Source organism: Accipiter gentilis, chromosome 12, assembly GCF_929443795.1.
Source record: "Accipiter gentilis chromosome 12, bAccGen1.1, whole genome shotgun sequence".
Lineage (NCBI taxonomy): Eukaryota > Metazoa > Chordata > Aves > Accipitriformes > Accipitridae > Astur > Astur gentilis.
The window spans coordinates 28,858,360-28,880,899 of NC_064891.1; the positions used below are offsets into that span (position 1 = coordinate 28,858,360).

The following is a 22,540-nucleotide window of genomic DNA, read 5'->3' on the forward strand; positions in this document are numbered from 1 at the left end:
TGTGAGACCCTTGCTTGCCCATGCTCAGCCAACAGGTTGGAAAGAGCTACAGCTGGAAGCTTCACAAGTGCCAAGCCCCAGCGTGCTGTTAGCTGGTGGGTATTTCTGGGTGTAACGAGTGCCCGCAAGACTTTCAGGTCATGTTTCATCATTTGGCTGCAGCCAAAGCGTCATTGCTGCAAGAGCCAAATTGGCTCCACTCCATTGACTCTGATGCAACTGGACAGCTTCCTGCCATGTCCGCTTTAGCAATCATCCCGGTCCGAGGGTGAAGGCAGGTCCATACCCTGCAAACATCTGCAACTCTTCCCTCCAGCTGCTCATCACCTTGCTCTGCCTGGTGGCACCTTCCCACTCCGGTCTGCTGGTGGAGCTGGCTGTGTGGCTCTTGGCATATCTGGGAGGTGGCCTGTATGACATTCCTTATGCTGTTGCAATGAGTTGATTTTAAAGTCTTGGCAATAGAATACCTGCTGGTTTGGAAGGGTGGAGGTTTAAAAATGAATGGCGGTTGTTATCGTTCATTGACTCACACTCGTCTCTCGTAGGCATGCTTTTGAGCCATTTTGTTGTCTTGTGTCTTGTGCAAAATGGCATTCCTTGCCTCAAAGACCTTTTAGTCTTCTTGGAGGTGGAACGATCCTTGGGGAAAGGATGTTGTGTGCTTGTGCAGGACCCCTTCAGCAGTGTTCCGGCCGGTGACTAGGATCCCCTGAGAGGACTGTCATACATGCAGTAATTAATAATATTCTGGGAGTTTTGCAACAGAAACAATTTTCTCCTGTAATGGAGATTTGTAGTTTACTGACTTCAGTTTGTTGGGTTTTGAGATCTGTAGGGAGCGTCCTTTGGTGTAATGAGTATATATAACACCCTACCTAATGAGACCGAAAACCGGGCATTGTGTGGAGCAGATATCAGAGTCCTGCTCCTTAATCAAAAGCCAGCACCAATTTGACAAGTGTCACTTCTGGTCATGAATGATCTCCCTCCGTGGTAGCATGGCAAAAGAGTGTGTTCTCCAGAGGAGACCTCAGTGGCTGCTCTACAAGTTACGGGCTGGGATTTAATTATTAGCAGAGTATATGTGGCAAGGCGGAGCTGGAAGGTAGCGCCGCTGAGGAGGTGATTGATGGCCTTTTGGCTCTCTAGCGTGAAACAACAATATGTCTTTGTCTGAAGGGGCAGAAAATGACATTGGCTGACCACGGCGGCAGGGATTTATCGGTGTGCTTCAAGAGCAGAAGTTGCTGGGATCGATTCCAGTCTTAATAGGATAGTACCCGATTAAGAGGAGGAGATTTTAATTTGAAGATGCTTTCTGCCTGTTGAAATTAGTTGTGCCCAGAGCTTCTTATATAATGGTGCCCAAGACCAAGAGCCTGCTGTGCACCTGGACAGGATGCATAGTTACTGGGAAGAGCAATGGACCTGCCCCAGCTAGCATGGGAAGAGGACAGCAGGACCATAACAACCTGTGAGCTGAACCTCACTGATGCATCCTCCTAGCAAGGGATGACCTTACAGACCTGCAGCGTTCGTTGCCCTTTTGGACAATTTACCAGGAAAAAATGAGCACCTCCCTTTGGAGAGAGATTTTAAGACGTGGAAACAAATCACTGTTTTCATCAGCTACGAAGTTCATTTAGCCTGTGTTATGGGAAAATTATTACAGTCTCATAGTTATTTTGTTAAATTATGAGATAAGTTTAACATAGATGAGATCTATGTTAAATATCTATCTATTGTTTGAATTGGTAGGATATTTCTTATGACCCTTAAATGCTATAAAAACATGGCTCCCATGCCATGGGACAAAGCCCGTAGTTAGAGAAGCCATTCTACCTATGTAATTGCTGCAGAATTATTCAAAATTTACAAGCTGGTTTTCATATAAGCTTGCACTTTGCATCATATTAATTATAGCAGATGCATCTTAAATGTACCATGGGAAAAATATGCAGCCAGAAAACAAGTTCAGAGCTGGTGGGAAAATGCAATTAAAAAACCCACCCAAAACAGAATAAGCAAAGGTACCACAGGGCAAATAAATGTTGCTTATCAGTACGTAGTGAATGCCAGAGCTTACTCTTCATTTTAAAATAAATAAATAAATAAAACGAGAGAGAAACGGGGGGGGGGGGGGGGGAAGGTGTTTTAACTGTAAAAATTAATCGGAAGCTCTCATGTTATTCTATACCACAAACACGCTACCCTGCGCTAATTATTTAGGGAATGGAAGCGTAAGGCAAGCTAAGGAGAGAAATGAATAAAAGTATATGATGTCTAAATGGAATGCAGTGGTCCATTGCCTAAAGCGATACAGCCATTTCGGATATAAAGAGCAAGCTGAAGTTATTGCAGTGCTGGCTTATTCATATATTAGCACTTGTGGGATTTAACAGCAGTGAATGAAAGCAGAAGTGGGTGCAAGATTGCAAAAAAACCCTAACTGCAGAATTAAATTACTGAAACCGCTATGTAATGCATTTTGCAAGACAAATCATTTTGTACCATCAAAGGGGTTAATTCTTAAAAAAAAAGATATCTTACACATCGCAAAAATGTTATTAAGTAAGAACTGTTTTAATTAAGCAGAAAAGTTATTAAATGTACTTGTCTTCAATGAGGTTTTAGAATTCAAAATACAGCAGTATTTGAGTTTGTGTTAGGAACAGAAATCTGTGACTTTGACGAACTCTAAGAATAAGGAATTGTAAACAGCACATTTGGTTATACCTTAGGTCAAATATACCTATTAGGTCAAGTAATCTATGCCTATGGGGTCATTTCAGAGTTGTACCTGGTAGCAGTCCTTGAGTTTTTTGTCTAGGTGGGCAGTAAGTCACTCCAGGGAGTTTCTTGAGTTCCCCACCCTCGGTTTGACATCCGCTGGTTTAGGTTGAGCCCTAGTTGTGTCTTACTGATTCCGGTTCTGCCCGGTTGCACATCTTGCTCGTCCTTGTCTGCGCATTCCCTGAGGCATTGACTCAGATCTTCTCAGGTAGCCACTTTTGGGTGTCAAGCCTGAAAACATCTAGAGCCTGGCTTCAGAAAGACATACTCCGAGCCCTTGAATTTGCAGTTTCTTAGCTCAGTGCTTACAGGTGTCAGAAATTTGAGCACACAGGAGCTTATTAGCCATGGCTTGCTCTCCCCCCAGTCCAATGGGTACATATTTGCTTAGCATCACCCTTCTTGAGTCTCCGATCTGCCAGCCAGGGCTAGTTGCACAGTAAGGAATTGTGCTGCAGAGCATGGGGACAGCATCACCCCACAGGGTTTCCTGATCCTCTGTCCTAAAATGCACAATTCAAGTAGCTCCCATTGGCAAGCGATAAGCCTTGCCCTATTTCTTGCTACCCCCTTCCTTTCTGGCTGAGAGCAGGGTGAATGCAAGGACCAAAGTGAAGGTAGTGGCCATGGTGTGGTGGAGCCCTGTCCCAGCTGTCTCCTGGCACCAGGCTGGGTAAGACTATTGGTGCGACAGCAGAAGCTGATGATGCTGTGACCAGATTTTTTTCCAGGAACTCAAATTAACAAGCCGGTTGCTTGGCTGGGTAGCTGTCTACACTGAGTTTGGCACAGCTGCCGTAGCTCATTTCTCCGGTTGGAAATGCCTTATGAGTAAGCAGAGCTTAAATCCAGCCAGCACGGGAGGGCAGGACGACACATGCAATTATTGTCCCAAGCTCCTCCTCTCCACAACTGTATCTCACCTCAGCTGCATCTCAGTTGCAGTGGTGTTGGTGAGTATAATGGAAACGCTGGGCTCTTGCCACAGGCCATATCCACAGTAACATTTGTAACACGTAATGAGGTGAGGTCTGTACCCATTTCTCTGTGCACACCTGCCCCCATATCACTTTATTCTGGCCATGGGGGTTTCTGTGACTTGCACTGGCTGCTGCTTCTGGCAGTCACTGGAAGGCTGTTGCATTTTGGGAGAAGTTTTTGGGAAAGGGTTCTGCTAGGAGGCCTTCATCTTGCCGAGGAAGCCAGAGGAGGAAGATCATCTGTGTGGCCCATGCAGAATATGAAGGCAGCTTTGAGGACTATGGCAAGGAGAGGAAAGGTGGCTAAACCACCTTGCAGGAGTGCTCAAGGATCTGAGCGTCATTTTAAATGGCCATAGTCAGAAGACAGTGATGTTGCACAGGGGCTTCAGGTGGGAATTAATCTCTCTTTATTCCTGGGTTAGGACCTGATGATGGCGCCCATGACAGCATCGCCTTTGCAGAGCACAGAGGAGTATGTACGAGGTCCACGGGTGCTGTGTCCGCTGTGGAGCAGAGCTACCTGCCTCCCGTGGTGCATCCTTGGGGAAAAGGGAGAGGGTGGGTGCTAAAGCAGTGGGATCTCCCCCAGCACATATCCCTCTTGGCCACAGAGAGGGGAAACCACCCTTGAAATCCCTCATGCCTGCATAGCCACAGCAGGTGATGACATTAGCCAGCCCAGACGCGCTGAGGGAGCCCTTGGGATTTCCCCCCGGTCCATGTAGCCCAGCTGATGCTTTTGGCACATCTACAAAAGTATTTGCTTCTTAAGGAACACTTTATACTTAGCCACAAAGCATTATAGACAGGTTGTAGCAGTAATCCTCTTTCAACTCCAGCGATGGGGGAAAAAGGGCAGAGGGAGCCTGCATGGCCCCACATAGCTACAAATCCAAGGAGCAGCATCAGCAATGCACAGGAGTTCCAACCTGTCCCACTTGGGTCTCTGCCCAGCCCAGCACACTGCCAGCTCCCACTGGGCACCGAGCGGTCATATCTGAGCTAGTTGATGACACTGTGTTTTTATTTAGTGCTTGCTTATTCCTCCACCCCCAAACATATTACTCTTTCCATTCCTGGAGGGACAGATTAGGCAAAGGAATGTGTCCTTTGCTGCTGGCAGCTCGGTTTGGCTGCTGTTTTCTTCTCCTGATGTTTTTAATAAGGGAGGAAATGGCTGTTCATCTCGGGGAGAGCCATTCTGTCATAAGCTGACATTCCCTGGGATTTGTTTTTATTAGCTCAGCTCTGGTGTACAGGCACTGCCAGAGCTGCTCATTGATTTTCCCAGCCTGGATAATATCTCGGCTGCCTGCTCACCCTGCTGTGGTTGCTACCAGGGCTCCTGTAAGTCCTCCTGCACAGGTTTCCATCAGTGCTCTCCTCCTGCCGCTCTTGGGCCCACTGGAGCAAAAGCAGGGCTTTATTCCAAAGCCAGGGAAATCTTCTTTCACTGGGCTTGGGGTCAGGCTTCTGCCTAAATCATAAATGTAAAACATACTTAATAGAGAAACCCTTTCACTGAAGTGGATTATTTTATTTCTTTCAATTACTCATTAAATCATTCCTATGCTGAAAATAATCTGCATGTCAGCTTACCTGTAAAACTAGCGTAGCTTAGTGGTAACAAAACTCAGTGGCTTGCATGCTGGGCCATGTAGCACTGGTCTTGACAGCTATGGTGCATTTGGGCAAGGAGGTGTTTGATTGATACTGCCAAAAAATTGTCCCTTGGACTGATGTCTGGTATCTCCCATGAGCTCTTCCAGTTGCCCATGTCTTTGGGGAGATTATCAAGAAGCAAGAGTTGACTGTTATCGATAGACTGGTGGTTTCAGATGTATTTCGCATGCCTTAGGGACCCTAGGGCTTGCAGGATGCTGGAAGGATAGGATTAGCGTGTACGTCAAAGCTGCTTTATCCAGGGAGTACTTGAACAGTGCTGGGCAGGGTAAAGAGAAGATTTGCTCCTCTTGCATGTCTCTGAGGCTGAGGGACCAGGCTCGGAGACTGCGACCTAGGTACAAAATCTTGGTGTGTTATTTATAATACTTCACCCTGGAATGCCATATCCCAACCATGTAAACCAGGCATGTTGCTCCCTTATTTGTCACATAGCGATCAGGTGATGGCAGGCATAATATCATGACACTGAGGAGTGATTACCACAATTCCTCCTTTTCCCATATTAGTCTGCTTTGTGGCCTGTGGCCACACAGTATTTTAAAAGTTTCAGTCTCCAGCAAAAGGTAAATTCCCTTTTGTTGGACTTGCTGGTGTAAAAGCTCTGGATGTGCCTGGCCTGGGGGCAGTTGGGACTGCCATGGGAAGGATACCAGCGCTTACCAACTCTTCCCTGACCCATCGGCTCTGCCATGACACCTGAAATTGGGCATTCCGAACAAGATGGAGCACACCCAGCCTTTGAAATCCAGCTCAATTCTTCTCTTGGACTTTACTAGAAAAGCTACAAATTCATATTTTTTCCCCTGAGGTGTTTTTAAATTGCTCTTGTTCCCAGTTTATTGTTATTATTCCTTTTTGTTTGTTCTTTTGTGAGTTTGTTGAGTTTGGGGAGGGGGGTTGTAATTACGGAGAAGTTGGTTTTTATGGTTGTTTCTCAGCACTCCAGGGATGGGTGTTATGTACATAAAATCAGTATTATCATTACGATTAATATTAAAAAGAAGAGTAGTAAGAGTGATAATAATAATACAGCAATTAAGTCTGCGTTTCTTGCTAAGCATGGTAAGCTTCATGGGCAAGCGGCCCTTCCCTGAGGAAGACCATGAACCTAGATGGCAGGATCCCTTTCCAGGAGCAAAAACATCCCTAACTCCTGCATTGTGTCTTAAAGTCAGCAGAGTTATGGTTTCATGAGAGAGGTACAGGAGCTGAGACCTGTGAAATTCATCTCATGTAGGGGAAGGAAGCCCTCAGAGAGGGCCCTGTGCCAGGCTAACTTTGTCTTGGGATAGATGGATCAGTTCCGTCGGCTGCATCTGGATGGGATGGATGCATCTGGCCGAAGTCTGCCTGGTTTCTTTCTCCTTGCATCCACCCGCATTAGCTGTCTTGCCCAGCTCAAGAGCTCTTGGTTACTTCAGCCTGGCAGGGCGATCTAATCAAGTGAGCTGGCGAGGTTGTTGAGGGAGGTGTTCTCCTGCCGATCCCCAGCAGCCTCAGATGAAAGAAAATATGATTTGCAAGATGCAAGTTTTGTATTAACATTTTTTCACACTGAGTTAAGAGGGACGGATGAGCTGAGATAAAGCAATGCGCGGCCGCCAGGAAAACAACATGCGCTTCATCTTCTCAGTTTTCTGGGTGCTGCTGAAGAAGATGGCTGGAATAGGCATTTCTGTCATGATCTACGGTAAACACACAATGATTTCTTGCCTTTCTGTTGGACTTGTGACCCCTGGTTCCTTAGATACTGGAAATACTCAGGAAGAGCTGCAACAGCATTTGGGGAAAGGAGCCCTCATCTCTCCACCTCCAAGTCTTCCTGGAGAGAAAACTTCCAGCATCGAAGAGATGGAGCGGAACGTCACTCCCCATCTTTCATTATCATTTGATGCCTATCACTCATGCTGATAAAGCCAAAGAGCTGAAAGGTTTGAGCTGTTTCTCACGGGTGCTGACATAGCAGAGTGTATATCAGGAAAGGACTGACATTTGATGTGGGTTTATCATTGGCAAGCAGGCAAAGAAAATGGATAAATTAATCACCTTTTCCCTCCGTCTGTCATAAGCTTTTATCCCACAGGGAGGAAAATGTTTCCAGTTTGTCCTGGCTTTTTGAAGTGTGACACTATTGTATTTGCCAGCCTACATAATGCCTAAGTCATCAAAATGCCAGAAGTGGAGGGGAACATGAATACCACTTATAACACAGCCTGGTGGACCACAAAGCTGTGTTTCAAGCCTCTCTGGTCTTTTTGAAAAGCCCCCGGAGATTTCCAGCCAATCTTTTCCTCAGCTCATTGACTCTAACCACTTAGCCCCAAGCAGCCGTCTCGTGACTCACCATGTATTTCTTATTTACATTTTACTAAGTAATGATATCTCTAATTTCACCGCATCTGGTGGAAACTTGGAAAGTTTTATAGCCTGAATAAGGAATAAGGTGGTGGGATACCCTTGGTGTCAGAGTCCCAGCATCCCCCCTCCTCTTTCTGGGAGGGACGTGCTTTGTAAGCCCAGGAGCAATCCAGCAGTGTTTTGTCAGCAGAGCCACGGCACACCTATTCTGCCCCTTGCAAAACTTTGTTCTGGGTTGCCAACTTTGCCACTGCAATGACCATGTTTGCATGGCTTTGGGGTAAAATCATGTTACAAGTTCATCACAGGGAATCACTCACTTTCTAGGCTGTCTTAAAATCACTGTTTTGTTACAATTTAAAAGCAAATTCACGTTAAAAGGTCTGTCTTTTTTTCTGGGTAGCGTTCCAGGGATCAGTCTGACTTCCCAGGAGTTTTAAAATATAGCTCCGGGGTTTGAAAAGGAAAAATGAAACTTTCTTTCTCCTTCCCCAGTGAGAAAAAAAACCAACAAAGACGTTTAAGCGATCTCTTTCTGTCCAAAGCCTCCAAGCTCATGTGTATCTGTGAACGTTTAAAGAGTCTTTTTTCACTGTTGGTAAATGCTTGTAATGGACTTGTGGTTGTAATCTCCACGATGCTGTTAGCATGAAACATTTTTACACTTGAATCACAGCGTTCAATGGTTCTTCATACTGTGTGTCCGCTCTTTTGCCGTGTTTGTAAAAGATGGAGCTGCACGCAGGACTAGCTATGACTTCTCAGTATTCAACAACAGCATCATTGTTTCTAGGATATTTTGGGGTCACCTGCAGCTTGCCACTTGCTTTGGAGTCTGTGTTTCAGGTTGCAGCTTTCTTCATGCAGGATTCAAGTCTAGGTCCATTTAGTCTTTTTGCTACTGGTCCCTTGCGTCACAGCTTGGTCAGTGGATACAAATAATTGGGGAAGGGTCTCAGACAAACTCACTCTGTGTCTGGGATGGATTAGAAGTCATGCAGCACATGACTGATGATTTTTTTGTTTGTTTTATCTCCAGCACAGCGATGCAGTCCATGACCTGCTCCTGGACTTTATCACGTGGGTTGGCATCCTGCTCTCACTGGTCTGCCTCCTGATCTGCATCTTCACCTTCTGCTTCTTCCGTGGGCTGCAGAGTGACCGCAACACGATTCACAAGAACTTGTGCATCAGCCTCTTTGTGGCAGAACTCCTCTTCCTCATTGGCATCAACCGGACTGACCAGCCGGTAAGAGGCAAAGCACTTTCTCTTCCCACCACAGTCTCTCATCTCAGAGTGTATTGGATGTTTGACCACGTAGTGAGACATGTTCCAGTGCTGCCTTAATTCCATGCTTGAGTCCTCACAGGGTTGGGCCCCTGGTTGTTAACTGGGAGTCAAATGCTGATGTCTGCTGTGATTTCAGAGTCTCTATGTGTGTTGTTTGTAAATAATGAGGGTGTGTATGTTTAATAAGCAGGTTGCAAAAATGTGTGCTTATACTATGTACATCTTCATATGTTTATTTGCCAGATTGTGCACATACCTACCTTTGTATCTTTGAATATAATTTATATACGCAGAGATGTGTCTATTTTAAAATAGTTCACACACATTTTCCAAGTGAAAAAGAAGTACTTCCTTTGGAGAAGGAAAGATAAGAACTCCCTCGTTCTTATTAAACCTCCCAGTAAGAGTAATCCTGACTGTTGCATTAATTCAGCATGGTACAAACACCTTCCCTTGCTCTTTTCAATCCACATGCAGATTGCCTGTGCCGTCTTTGCTGCCCTCCTGCACTTCTTCTTCCTGGCAGCTTTCACTTGGATGTTCCTGGAGGGGGTGCAGCTCTACATCATGCTGGTGGAGGTTTTTGAGAGCGAACACTCCCGGAGGAAGTACTTCTATTTGGTTGGCTACGGCATGCCTGCACTGATTGTGGCCGTATCAGCAGCGGTGGACTACCGGAGCTACGGCACGGACAAAGTGTGAGTGGGGCTTGGCACTGCTTGGACCTGGCCAGGAGGGATGGGACTAGGGACAACAAAGTGAAGTGAAGAGACCTGGCAGGCAAAGGAGTCTTGTGCAGGCAGAGCTCAGCCAGGAGACATGCCTTGCCTTATTTCTGTGTCTCCAACACAGTCCCTGATGATACAGGACAAATTCCCCACTGTGAAATGATTTGCAAAGGTATTTTCCTGGGGAAGTCAATCAGGGAAAATTTTATCACATCATTGCATAACATCAGGAGAGGTGGCTGTCCCAAGTCTCGGTTTGGTACTGTATCAGCAAGGTCATCCTTCTTCTCTAACCAAAGAGTATTTCTCATTTGGATGATGAAACACTGCTTTCTTCTTCCTCTTTTTTAAGTGTTCTATCAAATTAACAGAGCCTGCAAGCAAAATAGGTGGTGACTGGAGTGCATTAGACTCTTTGCAAATTGGAACAGCTACATCATCTATCATTATGAATATTCTTAAATGTTTTCAACATTGCTGAAGCTGGTATCAAAGCACAATTTAGATGATCATGCAACACCGTCTAATGGAAAACAAAGGGAAAATCGAGCCTTTGATTTTCTTTGCCAGCTTTGTTATAATAGCACTAACAATATGTTTTTATTGACTTTTTTTTTCCTTTCCCTTGTCAGGCTGCCTTACCCCTGTCATTTTAACCGAGTTAAGGGCTCGATGTGAAGTCATACATAGCAATGAGCCCGTGGTGTTTTTAAAGCTCTTTTTTAGCATAGGTCAGGTCAGGCCGTGGAAGCAGTTGATAATCTGTTAAATTCAACTGCAAAATTTTTTGCCTGAAACCTTATTGTTACATATGAACCTGATTCCTTGCAGAAGCAAATCTGTAGGGCAGTGGAGCTGCTCATGATCTATCACCGTGCCAGCAGGTAGGCTTGAATCCCAGCTGGATATTTGCTCCCACGAGTAGGAGAATAGCAACCTGAATTTGTATAAATGTCATACTTTTTGAAAAGGAAATGGCCCACACAGATAAAGGTAGGAGGGAGTAAGTTTTCAAAGATCTCTACTAATTTATCCAAAGTAGTTTGACCGACTTTGACAGGCTTAGGGGGCAAACAAAAAGTAATACAACACGTGATTACAGTTTCTGGAGAAGACTGTTTCCATCAGCTCCCACCTGCTTTCTGCCCCAACCAACTCTTCTGTTCACATCCCCTCTTGAGTGATATATAAGCCCCCGTTGAATCAGGTATTGAAACATTCTGCCTTGTCCCTTTAGACAAATTTATTCTTACTGCAGTGTTTCTACAGAGGACGTATCTCTTCACAGTGGCCTACATGGCGCACGTTGAGCCCCAAATATGTTGCAGCCAAAGGGCCATGCGTCTGGCTCCCTGGAAAGCCAGCCGATATGCTCCCGCACATCTGCCATCACTGGAGCTGTGTCACCACTGGTCCGGTTCGCTGTCTGGTGTTTTAGTGGCTGCCTTCCACGCTGTTCACCCTGTGACTTCTGCAGCGTTACCATCACAGGGCTTGTAGCACCAGAGCATTCCTTTTGACTTCTCTGTCAAATTTTGGGCTGCCTACCAAGAAAACCCAGCATGGCAGCTAGTTTGCAATGAAAGCTAGCACCAACTGCGTTCTCTTACAGTGCTCTGTAACTGTTGGGTGTTGAAAATGTCTTACTTTGTTCCCTCTTAGTAAAAAGACATCCCCAAGCCCAGGGTATCGCTTTTGACATGAGACAGCAGTTGATTTGCACCCGCCCTCGCCTTTGCGAAGTCCCTCGTGATGCTCTGTAGGGTCAGCCCAAGTACCAGTGTAGGTTGTGGGAGATGACAGCACGCAGCAGGCTGGCTGTAGAGAGTGGGAATGTACAGCACCTAACCACAGCTCCATGGTGCTCCGATAAAGCACCGTGGTAGCTTTGCATTGCTGAAATGTTTCCGCTCCTGTTAAATGAATATATGGACCTTTGTGAAGCCCAGCAGAATAAACATATTCCATGGAATGCGCTGCATTTTCCCAAGAGGCCTTGCGTGCCCAAATGTTTCCATGGCATGGGAGGTACAGGCAGAAAACTTGGCTGAAATTCGCTGGAGGTGAACAACAAAACTTTGCTATCTTTGTGTTGAAGAGGCAGCAGTCCTATGTCTATGCCAGTAAAATCTCTCTCCTTCCCCACAGCATAAAGTAGTATTTTTAATGATTAAACATGTACATATAATATTTTGCAAATAAATATTTACAGATATTTGCAGAGCCTAAAATATTTATTTACAATCTCTAATTCCAGAGTGCTCAATTTTATCACGTTCTCATAGTGGAAAATAAAAAACATACAATATGTTTTGTATAACTATCATGCTCCATCTGGTTGATGGATGATGATGTATTTTTCTGTATAATGTTATTAGAAGGGTAGAACTGATTAGAATTTGTAGTGAACTATATGCCAGGCATACATAATTTGATTGCAAGAAGTTGCTTGGTTTTGCCGGATTTTGTAAAACATCCTCTGGAATATATTACTTGCCTCCCTCCATTATTTATTGCATTTGTTTAAGCAGGACTTATGGAGCTGTTAGTGTTATTTGTTTTTTGCCTGGCATTTGGTGCCACCATTCATACATCTCAGAATGATTTGCTTAGACACCCAGTGTAGGTTTTCTTGATTTCATTTTCCTTTCTAAATCCAGCCCTCCTGTAACACATACCCAGATTACATAGCCAGAAACAGGCGGTTGTTCCTTTCTCTGTTTCTTTGATCATCACTTGGTACTTGTGATTTTCCAAAGCATCCCATGTCCTAGTATTCATATTGGCGTTTTGGAGTAGCTGCCCAGTAAAGATACTCTCTTACATTTAATTATTCCAAGGGTTGGAATGAATACTTTTCCTTTTACTATTTTTTTTGTTTAGGAGCAGTTCAAACCACTCATGTTAGGAGATTAATGTGCTTCTATAACCAAGCAGCAGCGTAGTGATTCTATTAAAAGATCATCCCATTCAGCAGGGACTACTCATGTGAGCAAGCTGAGCTGTGTTTGGCCCTTTCCCCCCAAATAAATCAGAATTGTTGAATCTCACCTTGTCCTGATTGTAATTTCTAAAGTAAAGGTGAAAAGCAGGACACCCCACTGCAGATGTGGTCCCCTAACATTGCTGAAGCGATTCTGGCGATGCTCACATGAACTTCCAAGTGACCATTTCTTACATGCCAGGTTTTCAGCTGCTGAGTCTTCAATGTCCACATCTCAAGTTTTGCTGCAAAAAAGAAGATACTGGAATTGCAGTTTTAAAAATTTACATCATTTGCCTTGTCCTGTGTGTTAACCAAATCCATTCATCTCTTAGCCAGATCTGATGTCAAGCATTGCAGTGGGCAATGCTGCAAAATGCAGAGAGAAAATAGCATTTGCAGTTGTTATTAGTGTTTGAAAATAACTTGTGTCTAAAATTCAGTAAAAACTGGATTAAGACTTTAGCAGCCTCCCTTTGAGAGGACTCATTCAAGTAGCAGGCTGTCCAAAATCGACAGCAAGAAGCTATTCCATATCCCCATACTGTCCTGTGTTTCGTATCAACGCCTCTTACAGATCTCAGAGGAAAGCAGCTATGCTTTGAATGGTTCAATATATTTTAGAAAACATACTTTTAGGTATATTCATCCACTGGTGATCAAATTCATCGTGACAGGAATCTCTCTATTGTTTCTCCCCCTCCGTCCCCCCTTTTGGTATGCTGTAAAGCAGGATATACATGGTAAGCAATCCAGCTGTCAGAAAGCAAAATGAAAGCCCGCTGTATGTACACAGCCTCCGAGTCCATCAGCCATCCGCCGACATTTTATGCATGTTAATGTTGCTCGGAAAATAGCTTCTAACAACACGGTCTGTCTTGGGTGGCTCCACTGAACTTGTTTCATTTTCAGCGTTCGTGCCGGGTATTTGGAGGAGGAAGCATGAGCAATGTGGACGCTGGACTATGTTAGGCAGAACCTGTATTGCACCCTTGAAAGGCATGTCTTGTGCATACATATCCCATTACCGCACCCAGACAAGGAGGCTGTATAGCCACGTGAAACAAACCGCCGAGCTCCCATGAACAACATGATATGTTTAGGGCTCTTCAAATTTTATGGTCCAGTGGCAGCTAATGATTGTTTATTGGTTATATTTAATGCACACCAGGGATAGTTTAGCATTTGATTTCTCTTCATGCAGAAAATAGAGTAAACTCTTTGTAGTCTTTATTACTTGGGAAAAGCTTGAGGTGAATATAGCGACTTGTCACTGTGGAAAAGGAGGAAATTAAAAAGTAAAGGGAAGCAGCACCACGGAGCTCATTACAAGCACTGAAAACACTGGTGTGACTCTTGGAAGAAGCAATGGTGTTTTGAGCAACATTCCCTGCATCCACAGATTTTCAGATAATCCGTTCTGCCTTGTGCTGAGCCCTGAAGCAGCTCGTTTGCTTAATGGCAACAGAGTCTAAACTTGTAATGCGGCAAGTCCATGTTCACAGTGCAGCTGTGCATGGGGGGGTCAGAAGTAACTCGGCAGCCCAAGATTAGCAACTTTGGGAAGTGAGTTGCCTGATTGCTTCCTTGTTTTGAGGAGCTCATTTATGCAGCTCATTGTGTGTGTGCGTTTTTGTCTTTTAAGGGGAGAAAAGCTCAGTGTGGTACTTGTCTGATTAGCAATTTACAGCTCCTCAATGCAATTGGCGGGATGCCTGTGTTTTGATGTTTTGGTCTTAATTTGCATTTTTAATGAGGTATGACTTAAATGGGTTCAAAGTTGCATCTCTTCCTGATGACCACAAAAACCCAGCTTTTTGCAGTCCCTCTGTGGATTAGGGGCAGTCCTGCAGCTTTCTGTTTAGTTGCCCAAGACTGAGTGTCATGCACGATTTCATAGAAAGGCTATTTTTCTATTCAAACAAGTAAAAAATGACATCATGTTCTTCAAAGCGTGCAGAGGCACACAAAAAAAGCCTTCTCCGGTTTTCGCAAGCTGTACGCTTGCTTACGTGAAGCCATCTCTCGTTGGAAGGGGACCCTTTTGCTCCATGCCAGTACCCCACTTATCCCGAGGGCTGGACCTGTCTTCTCAGCTGTTTCCCATCCACAGCATCCATCTCTTGTCACTGAATTGTGCTCACAACCAAAGAGACAGATTTTTTGAGGGGAAGGGGTTGGAAAATTTCATCCATTTGGCTGGCTGGAAAGGAAACCAGTTGCTTTGCGCTTCTTTGCTCAGCCCTGCACGGCTTTTCCCTTGTGCTGTATTTCAGCTTTCACCGATTTTCCCTGTGTCCCAATCTATATGCATTCGAAAACAGCTGCATCAGATGTGACCATATGGCTGGTCATCATGCTTTAAGGAGTAAAGAGAGGGTTTATGTCTTTCCTCTTCCCTGGGCTTTCCAAGAGCCAGCTCGCTCCTTGTGCTGTAGGAAAACCAAGTTGCTTGGCACTGTGCTCCTGACTGCTGTGCAGCAGGGGCTGGGAGATGTTTTGAATGTTAAACTGGCAAAAAAGTTCAAAATGTTTTAATTTAAAAAAAAAAAACCACCAACCCTCTGCGTCCTCTCCCACACACCAGCACTCTTATTATCAGTAGAAAAAAGTTGTGGGGCTGCATATTCCCTGATTTATATGTGGCAGCTGAGGCATAAGCACTAGTTACGCTTTTTTCCTATGGGATGGGGTAGGTATAAAGTCTGAAATGCCATGTAATGTGTGAGCTGCTGCTATGCGGATGTCTATTTTCAGGGATGGGGGGGTGTTTTTTACAGGGACTTCATTACCTTGAAACATCTATTCCTCTCTCAAATCTAGTTGCAATTGGGCGACATTTCAGATGTTGTTATGGGTGATACACAGATGTCATGATCGCATAAACCCTTTCCTATAGCAAATCAGACTCAAATAGTTTCTAGTCACTTGTGTTGTTCCATTACCAGCTGCATCTAAATCACCTTGAACTTCAGCAGCCTCAGAGGAAACAAGATTTCCCTGCAGTCGCTCTGAAAGCCTCTGTTTGCCTCTCGCGTTAAGATTTTGATGCTGTCACGTGAAGATCTTGGATGAACAGCTGTAGAGGCAGTTCAGGAGTGACAGTCACGGAAGTGACAGTATTTTAATTTGTGACAAATAGCGGTATGGCCATATATAGAGAGATACATCTTCAACACTGACGAGACCTGAAATTTATATGGTCAGGGAGGGAAGTGAGAAGCTTTCTCTACATTTTTGAATTTATTCATACCTTGGCTTCTCCCAGTCATAGAGGTTCACAGCATGTTTTATTCTCTCGTCAGATGGCTCCTGCTGATCTCTTCCATGAGGCTGCTGGCACAGACCTTTCTGTCTGTTGCAAAGTCCATTGGAAGGGAAAAAACATTCAGCACATGTACTAGAGCTGTCATTTGTAAGAACTGCTGTCTCTTCCACCATGATAAATTCATATATACAGATCCTGTTACTTGCCTAATTATGAAATTCCATCGGATGTTTAGTATAAGAGTGGTTTTATGCTTTCTTAGTCCTCTGTGTATAAACGGAGCTGTGATTTGCAGCGTTGCAAACACGACAAGATATTATTATTTTAAACATCATGTGAAAGTTTCTTGGAATTTATATTCGTCTGTCTTGTAACCAGTCACTTCCATTTTATCTTCCTGTCGCCTGGAATGAGCTAGGAATGGAAATGTAATTTCCCAGGGGCCTTAAAATATGTGGGGAGTATTAAATGCGGTTGAAATTAAGCGATTAATAATTTAGTTTTAGGCCATGAATCAACTTCATGTGATAGCACAGACCATATGCAACCCTTGAAACATTAGTGGAAACAAAACACTCCGGAGGTTCAGGGAAATAAAACGCTCTAAAGGGGAAGTTGCTAAACCTAATTAAACCTCAGCCTTCTGTTATCCAAATCGTGCTTCCTATTTGCACCAAATTCGCTCTGATCCGCTTGCTGGAGAAATGTCATCTCGCTTGACAGTTGACAGACAGCTTGCATTGCATCAGAGCCAGAGAGGGAAGACGAGCTTAAAGCGAAGAAGCAGCTCTATGGATGCTCATCGGACCCCTTCCTTAAAAAAACACCACAGTTTTAAGGGTTTTTTCCGACAGATGCAGAAAGCCTTTAGCAACTAGGCCTTGTGCCATTTTCTCCCTGCTTCCTCCAGAGGTAATTATCTTACTCCATCAATAGCGCTGTCAGAAATTGGGCACATAATTCAGCATTTGAATGAGCAAGCAATGTAATATTTCCTGTCTCCCACCGGCGTGTTTTGCAGCTCACATTCTTCTCTGTCACTCGCTCACTCTTGATGTACGTCCTGGGTGCAGTCCTTGAATGCCTTCTCTCCCCTGTGTTTCATTACAGATGTTGGCTCCGACTTGACACCTACTTCATTTGGAGCTTTATAGGACCGGCGACCTTGATAATTATGGTAAGAACTCCTAATTAACTACTCCATCTCTCAGGTCAAGAAATAAAACTTTTGCTGTCCCTTTACTCTTTATCTTTAATTTACACAGATTAATTTGAGAAAGGCATGTTCTTCTTTGACCCCACCTGGCACAAGCAATTAGACTCTCATTACGAGAGGCTCTTGGCATTGCAAAATACTTGATCAAAACGGGCTGGGGATCTTCAGAGCGGGTGCTTGCAGAGTTTGGTGTCTACCAGTGGACATTTAGAAATGCCACACTCTATTTTGATGACCCTCACTGCCCCTCCAACCCTTTTGAATTTCAGAGTGAAGCTTTGCATCAATCATGCAAAAAAGGGAAATCTAGGGTGTGGGGGAAAGAAATAATGTCCAAAGTGGAAGAGAGGTTTGGTGGGGTTTTTTACTCCCCAGCAGAAGTTGAAGCTCGTGTGACTTCACGGTTAGCACATTGCCAGCGTATCAGCTAACACGGCAACAAGGTAGAGAACACAACTTTAGAGGCAGCTGGAGTTTTCTTATACTTTAATCGCTACAATATGGCTTAAATAAACCATCCTTTGTTTTAAATAGACTACAGTTTGGCTAACACAGCAAACCAGGCACTCTCACTTCAATGCAGACATTGTCCCTGCTTCTCCTGCTTCTCCTGCAACTGGAGGCCATTTCAGCAGTCTTCCACATGAGGGAGGGGGCCACGCCGCCCCCTACAACTGTTGGGTTTCTTTTCCCTTAAGCAATTCATTCATAAAAAGGTATCTTCCCTTTTTGATTATGTCTCAAACCCTGGCCTGGGCTTTTTGGGGAACTCCTTTCCAGGAATTGGCAGCCTTGTTAACACTGAGGCATTGAAACACCATCGCATCTTTTACAGAAAACGTCAAACTCTTTTTCCTTTTTATTTTTCAACTTTGCATTGTGCTAAGCATCTTCAGTAGTCGTGATTTCCCTGCTCATATCCCCTGTTACACCACATTTAAAAGATCTATTCATGGAAAAATACGCTTTTTTGCTTCATTACAATGGGGCCGGCTAAGCAAGATGCTTGCAGTGACTTTTCACAACTGTACATCTCTCAGACGCAGAAAAGCCGTTACAGCAAATATTTTTAATTTTCCATAATGTCATTTGAAGCACTACAGTTGTTGTTGGAACCAGTCCTGTATCAGTAACGTATGCACCGCCATGGCTTTGGTAATGCTGTGGCATCACCAGTCCTGCAGTCTACAGGCCAGATCACTTTATAAAATGTTTGGCAATTTTCGTGATTCAGTTGCCATAAAACTATAGCAAGAGCTAATTTCCTACAGCAACTCCTCTGTTACAGAGAAGCAGCTGACTTTCTCCCCATCGTGTTGTGCTGTGTCAATTAACCCTTTTTTCCCCTCCCCACCATTGCAGCTTAATGTCATCTTCCTTGGGATCGCTCTCTATAAAATGTTTCATCATACTGCCATACTGAAACCCGAATCTGGATGTCTTGACAATATCAAGTAAGTGGCTGGGTTTTTTTCTTTCTTTCTGCCTGTTTCTGTCTTTCGCTGTTTATGCCCCTGTTCCTCTCTGAGGAACATAGAGGGGAACCTACTCTGCCAGCAGCAGTGATAACCAGGGGCAATATGTTGGGTTATGGCACTGCAGAGTGGTTTCTAATAGGTACCAACAAGTAGCTGATGATGAAGCACTGTCTTTATTGGGATTTGGCTGCCAGTGGTGGCATTTTCCATTCAATTTTGCATGAAGGAAGCAAAGTTGTGTTTGCTGTCCTTGAAGCAGGTAACCTCCTAGTCCCTTTATGTAAAAGGAAATCGTGCCCAATAATTACTGGCTAATTATTGCAGTCTCTACAGGGAAGGTGTTGAAATTGTTGATCGTTACTATTTCTCTGTGCTCTGAGGGCGGCAGTCTTACTTCTTTTCCGTTTGTTTTGGCCCCGGACAGATTTAATGACCCGAATTCTCCCCAGAATCTGATTAGTTTCAGCAAAGTTACCGGGGGTTTACCTGGGGGTGCCCACATCAGAGGATGTGCTTGCCAGCCAAGGCATGTTTTGCCCTTGGAATCGGTTAACATCTGACCCTGGGCATCTTACTGTCTAGCAAGCTGCTTCATTATATTGATAGAATATTAGTCTCCGTCAGTGCCTGTTTATTCAAGTACCTCTGGCTTTAATTACTCGCTTCAAAAATACAAGTGGGATTTCAGGTGCAGCGCGTGATAAGATGGGGAGCCTGCTAATTAATAAAACCATCTAAAGAACTTCAGGAGGAGGAAATTGTTGGGAGTCAGCACTTTACTGCCCGCCCAGGAAAGGAGAGCATTGTGCGACACAGCTGGAAGTGGGTTCTCCCCTCTCTTCTGTGGTGGGAGCAGGAGAAGAGGTGCAAGGGGAGCTCATTAGGAGATGACTGAATTGCACAGTTGCAAGGCAGTTCTCGGCAAGGTTATTGTTCCTACTGCTGAGCCAGATGCGGCTTTAATTTAAACTAGGTCAGTCCTTCCTTAAAAGTTCCCCAGCAGGCAAGGCTTGCAATGCCACTGGTGTGCCATGACCTGCCGTGGTCCTTTGGGTGAAGTTTTAGTTTCTTATGTGCGGCTTCTTCTTCAAGGGTTGGGAGGAAAGGGGACCAGAGCCTGTGCACATGCAGGAGACCCCAGTGAGTTCCAGCGCCCACAGTGCACTCGTTCGCCATGTCTGTCCATGCCCAGGTTACGGGCAGGCTGCTCTGTGGTGTGCCTCTGTTTCTCTTGCCATCATTTAGCTATAAGGTGAAATTGGAGGAGCAGTCCCTCCTGGACGTCCAGGGCTGAACCCAGCGTGATAATCTTTCATTCGGTCTTGGATGAGGTGTTAAAGGAATGGTACATTTAATAACACTTATTAATATGACTGCTCGTCATGCATTAGCGCTATGGGATTGCTTGCTGAGAACAGTCTTTCTAAGGTTACCCACACAAAATCTGTCTAGAAAGCTTTGCAGTATGACATTTAAATTAAAAAGGTGGTGGGGGGGGGACGGACGGACACAAAGCCCTTATAATTAAAGCAGAAATAATAATTGCCTACTGAATAATCTTGCTTGTGCTAATCTTTGTTTAAAATGCCAGGAATTTATATAACCAGTTACGTCAATTATAATGTCATTGTAAAATATTTTATAGGTTCTTTGGCAGATGAGTGTCTATTCCTGATTTAACTTCATTAAAATGTTTTGAAAACACAACCAATTAAAATACTTTAAAGTATGTTGCTGTTGATACCCTTCCAAACATGTTGCTTCATTGCAAATGATTTTTTATGCTTGAAAAAATAAGAGAAACATAATATAAACTCGGGAAGACCCCAAGCTCACCCTAGGAAGTTTATCAAAACAAGAATTTCAGAAGGGACTTGATTGTAATTTCTGAATACCTAAGCAGGACAAAGTTAAGTCTCTAAATCCAAGGCACGAGTTGTCTCGATATTGGATATGCTTGAGTTAGGAGAAGGTGCAGATTTCTAAGAGAGAAGGGAATACCTTTGAGGGAGCTTTCCTAGGTTTGTGAGGGGCTTGCAGTCTCTGGAAAACTTGTAGGTAAGATCATAGTCATCTTCCAGCTAAAATAATAGTCTTCTAGGTAAGATTGTGGTCTTCTTCCAAAGTCATTGGCTCTAACTCAGTTGCAAAATGTGGATTGTGGTACAGCAGCTCTAGAATAAAAAAGCCACAGACCACTTTATTTCACAGGTGACCAGGAAGACCCTTTCTGAGCTTACCTCCATGGGTCTATAAGGTTAGTGAAAAGACACCAAGATCTGTTTGTTTCTCAAGACGCGCGCTGCCTTTGCTGGCTCTCAGCATGGTCCCAGAGCCTTGCATCTTGTCTTATCGGTTTATATTTAAAAAACCAAACCAAACTGAGGGGCTGCATTGGAGGGCCCCTTGCTGCCATCTGTGTGTGACAGCTTTACGGCACATGGGGAGCTGAATGGGAGTTTGTTCTCCCAGTTCATTTCCTAGTGCTGCTCTGTGTTAGGCTGTGGTGAAGCTCTCGCAACATAAATCCTGAGCTTGTTCAACAACAGCAAAATACTTGATTCCCTATGGCAACGTAAAAATAAAGGCCATAAAATATTTTAATAGGCTGTTAATAAGCACCCCTGCAATCTGGTGCTTGCCTATGTCACTTTAAAGGTTAGAAATACATTATGAAGTATAGAAAATAGAGAACCAAATAACTCCACTTAAATTAATGAACTTGATAAGGGATCAGGTGTCACCTGGGATACCTTTAATTACTGCACCAAACAGAAAAGCCATTCAAAGGGCAGTGCCTGAACCAGACGCTGTGTGGCTGAAAGATTTGTAGGAACTGTGCAAAGTTGTAAAAATAAACTTCCCTAACCTTCAGAAACAGTCCCTGTATTATTGTGCCAGCATGGGAGAATCTGACATTCCAGCGGTGGAGCACTGGTTATGCAGGGGTTACCCAGCAGAAACTTGATGTGTACAGAGCTGATTTATTTTTTACCCATGTTAACTTCTCTGGCTTAACCCAGCACTTTCAAGAGGGAAGTAGGGTAGCCACATATGTGGGTCCTTCCCCCTAGGCCAAGAGCATCCTCCCTGTATGGCAGGTTGGTACTGAGCTGATTCAGTAGTCTGCGCCCACTGAGGCAGCAAGGGTTGTGCTCTAGTCCTGCTTTTGAGGCATGTAGCCAGGAAAACATGCGAGCTCGTGTATGTGGGATATGTAGTTCAGAGCTGCAAGAGTTTCTGTCCCTGCCACTGATGCCAGGAGGGCAGAATAGCTCCCGTTCCACAACAGGTACCACCACCAAGAGTAGCCTACTTTTACACTGGACCTTTTGAAAAAGGTCAGTTTGACTTCTTCCTTCAATAAGTTTAAGCAGAAATCTTAATGGTTCATCCAGGATGGGGATCTCTTATGCCTTTTAAAGATCTCTTTAGTATGAAATGACACAAACAAGGATGCCAAAACTGCTGTCTCTTGGGTGATGCATGTAGCTTCTGCCCATGCCTCCCCAAATGCAGGGTGGGAGGAGATTTTCCTTCCTAGCTTTTTCCAATGGCCATTTCTGGGCGCTCAAGGTCCACTGTGGCCATTGCTCTTTCATCTCTTTGTGGCACGGTGGCAAACATAAGTGAGCAGAGATGGGCAGTGAGGAGCATCATTTAGTCTTTGGTAGCTCTGCCCGCATCTCTTGTATCTCACGGCCCATCTGAGAGCGTAAGTGGGATGCAAAGGGTGCACGAAATTGCTCATGA

The 22,540-nt window shown here is 44.4% G+C and overlaps 1 protein-coding gene across 15 annotated transcripts in view; it reads left to right on the forward strand.

Moving 5' to 3' along the window:
* The window catches only part of ADGRL3 (adhesion G protein-coupled receptor L3), a 525,365-nt gene that overhangs the window by 450,979 nt on the left and 51,846 nt on the right, over positions 1 to 22,540 (forward strand). For all 15 annotated transcript variants that reach the window (XM_049815198.1, XM_049815210.1, XM_049815213.1 and 12 more), the window contains 4 exons: positions 8,863 to 9,072; positions 9,592 to 9,812; positions 17,204 to 17,270; positions 18,672 to 18,763. In XM_049815198.1, the coding sequence (XP_049671155.1) occupies positions 8,863 to 9,072; positions 9,592 to 9,812; positions 17,204 to 17,270; positions 18,672 to 18,763 (590 nt within the window). The remainder of the gene's footprint in view (positions 1 to 8,862; positions 9,073 to 9,591; positions 9,813 to 17,203; positions 17,271 to 18,671; positions 18,764 to 22,540) is intronic.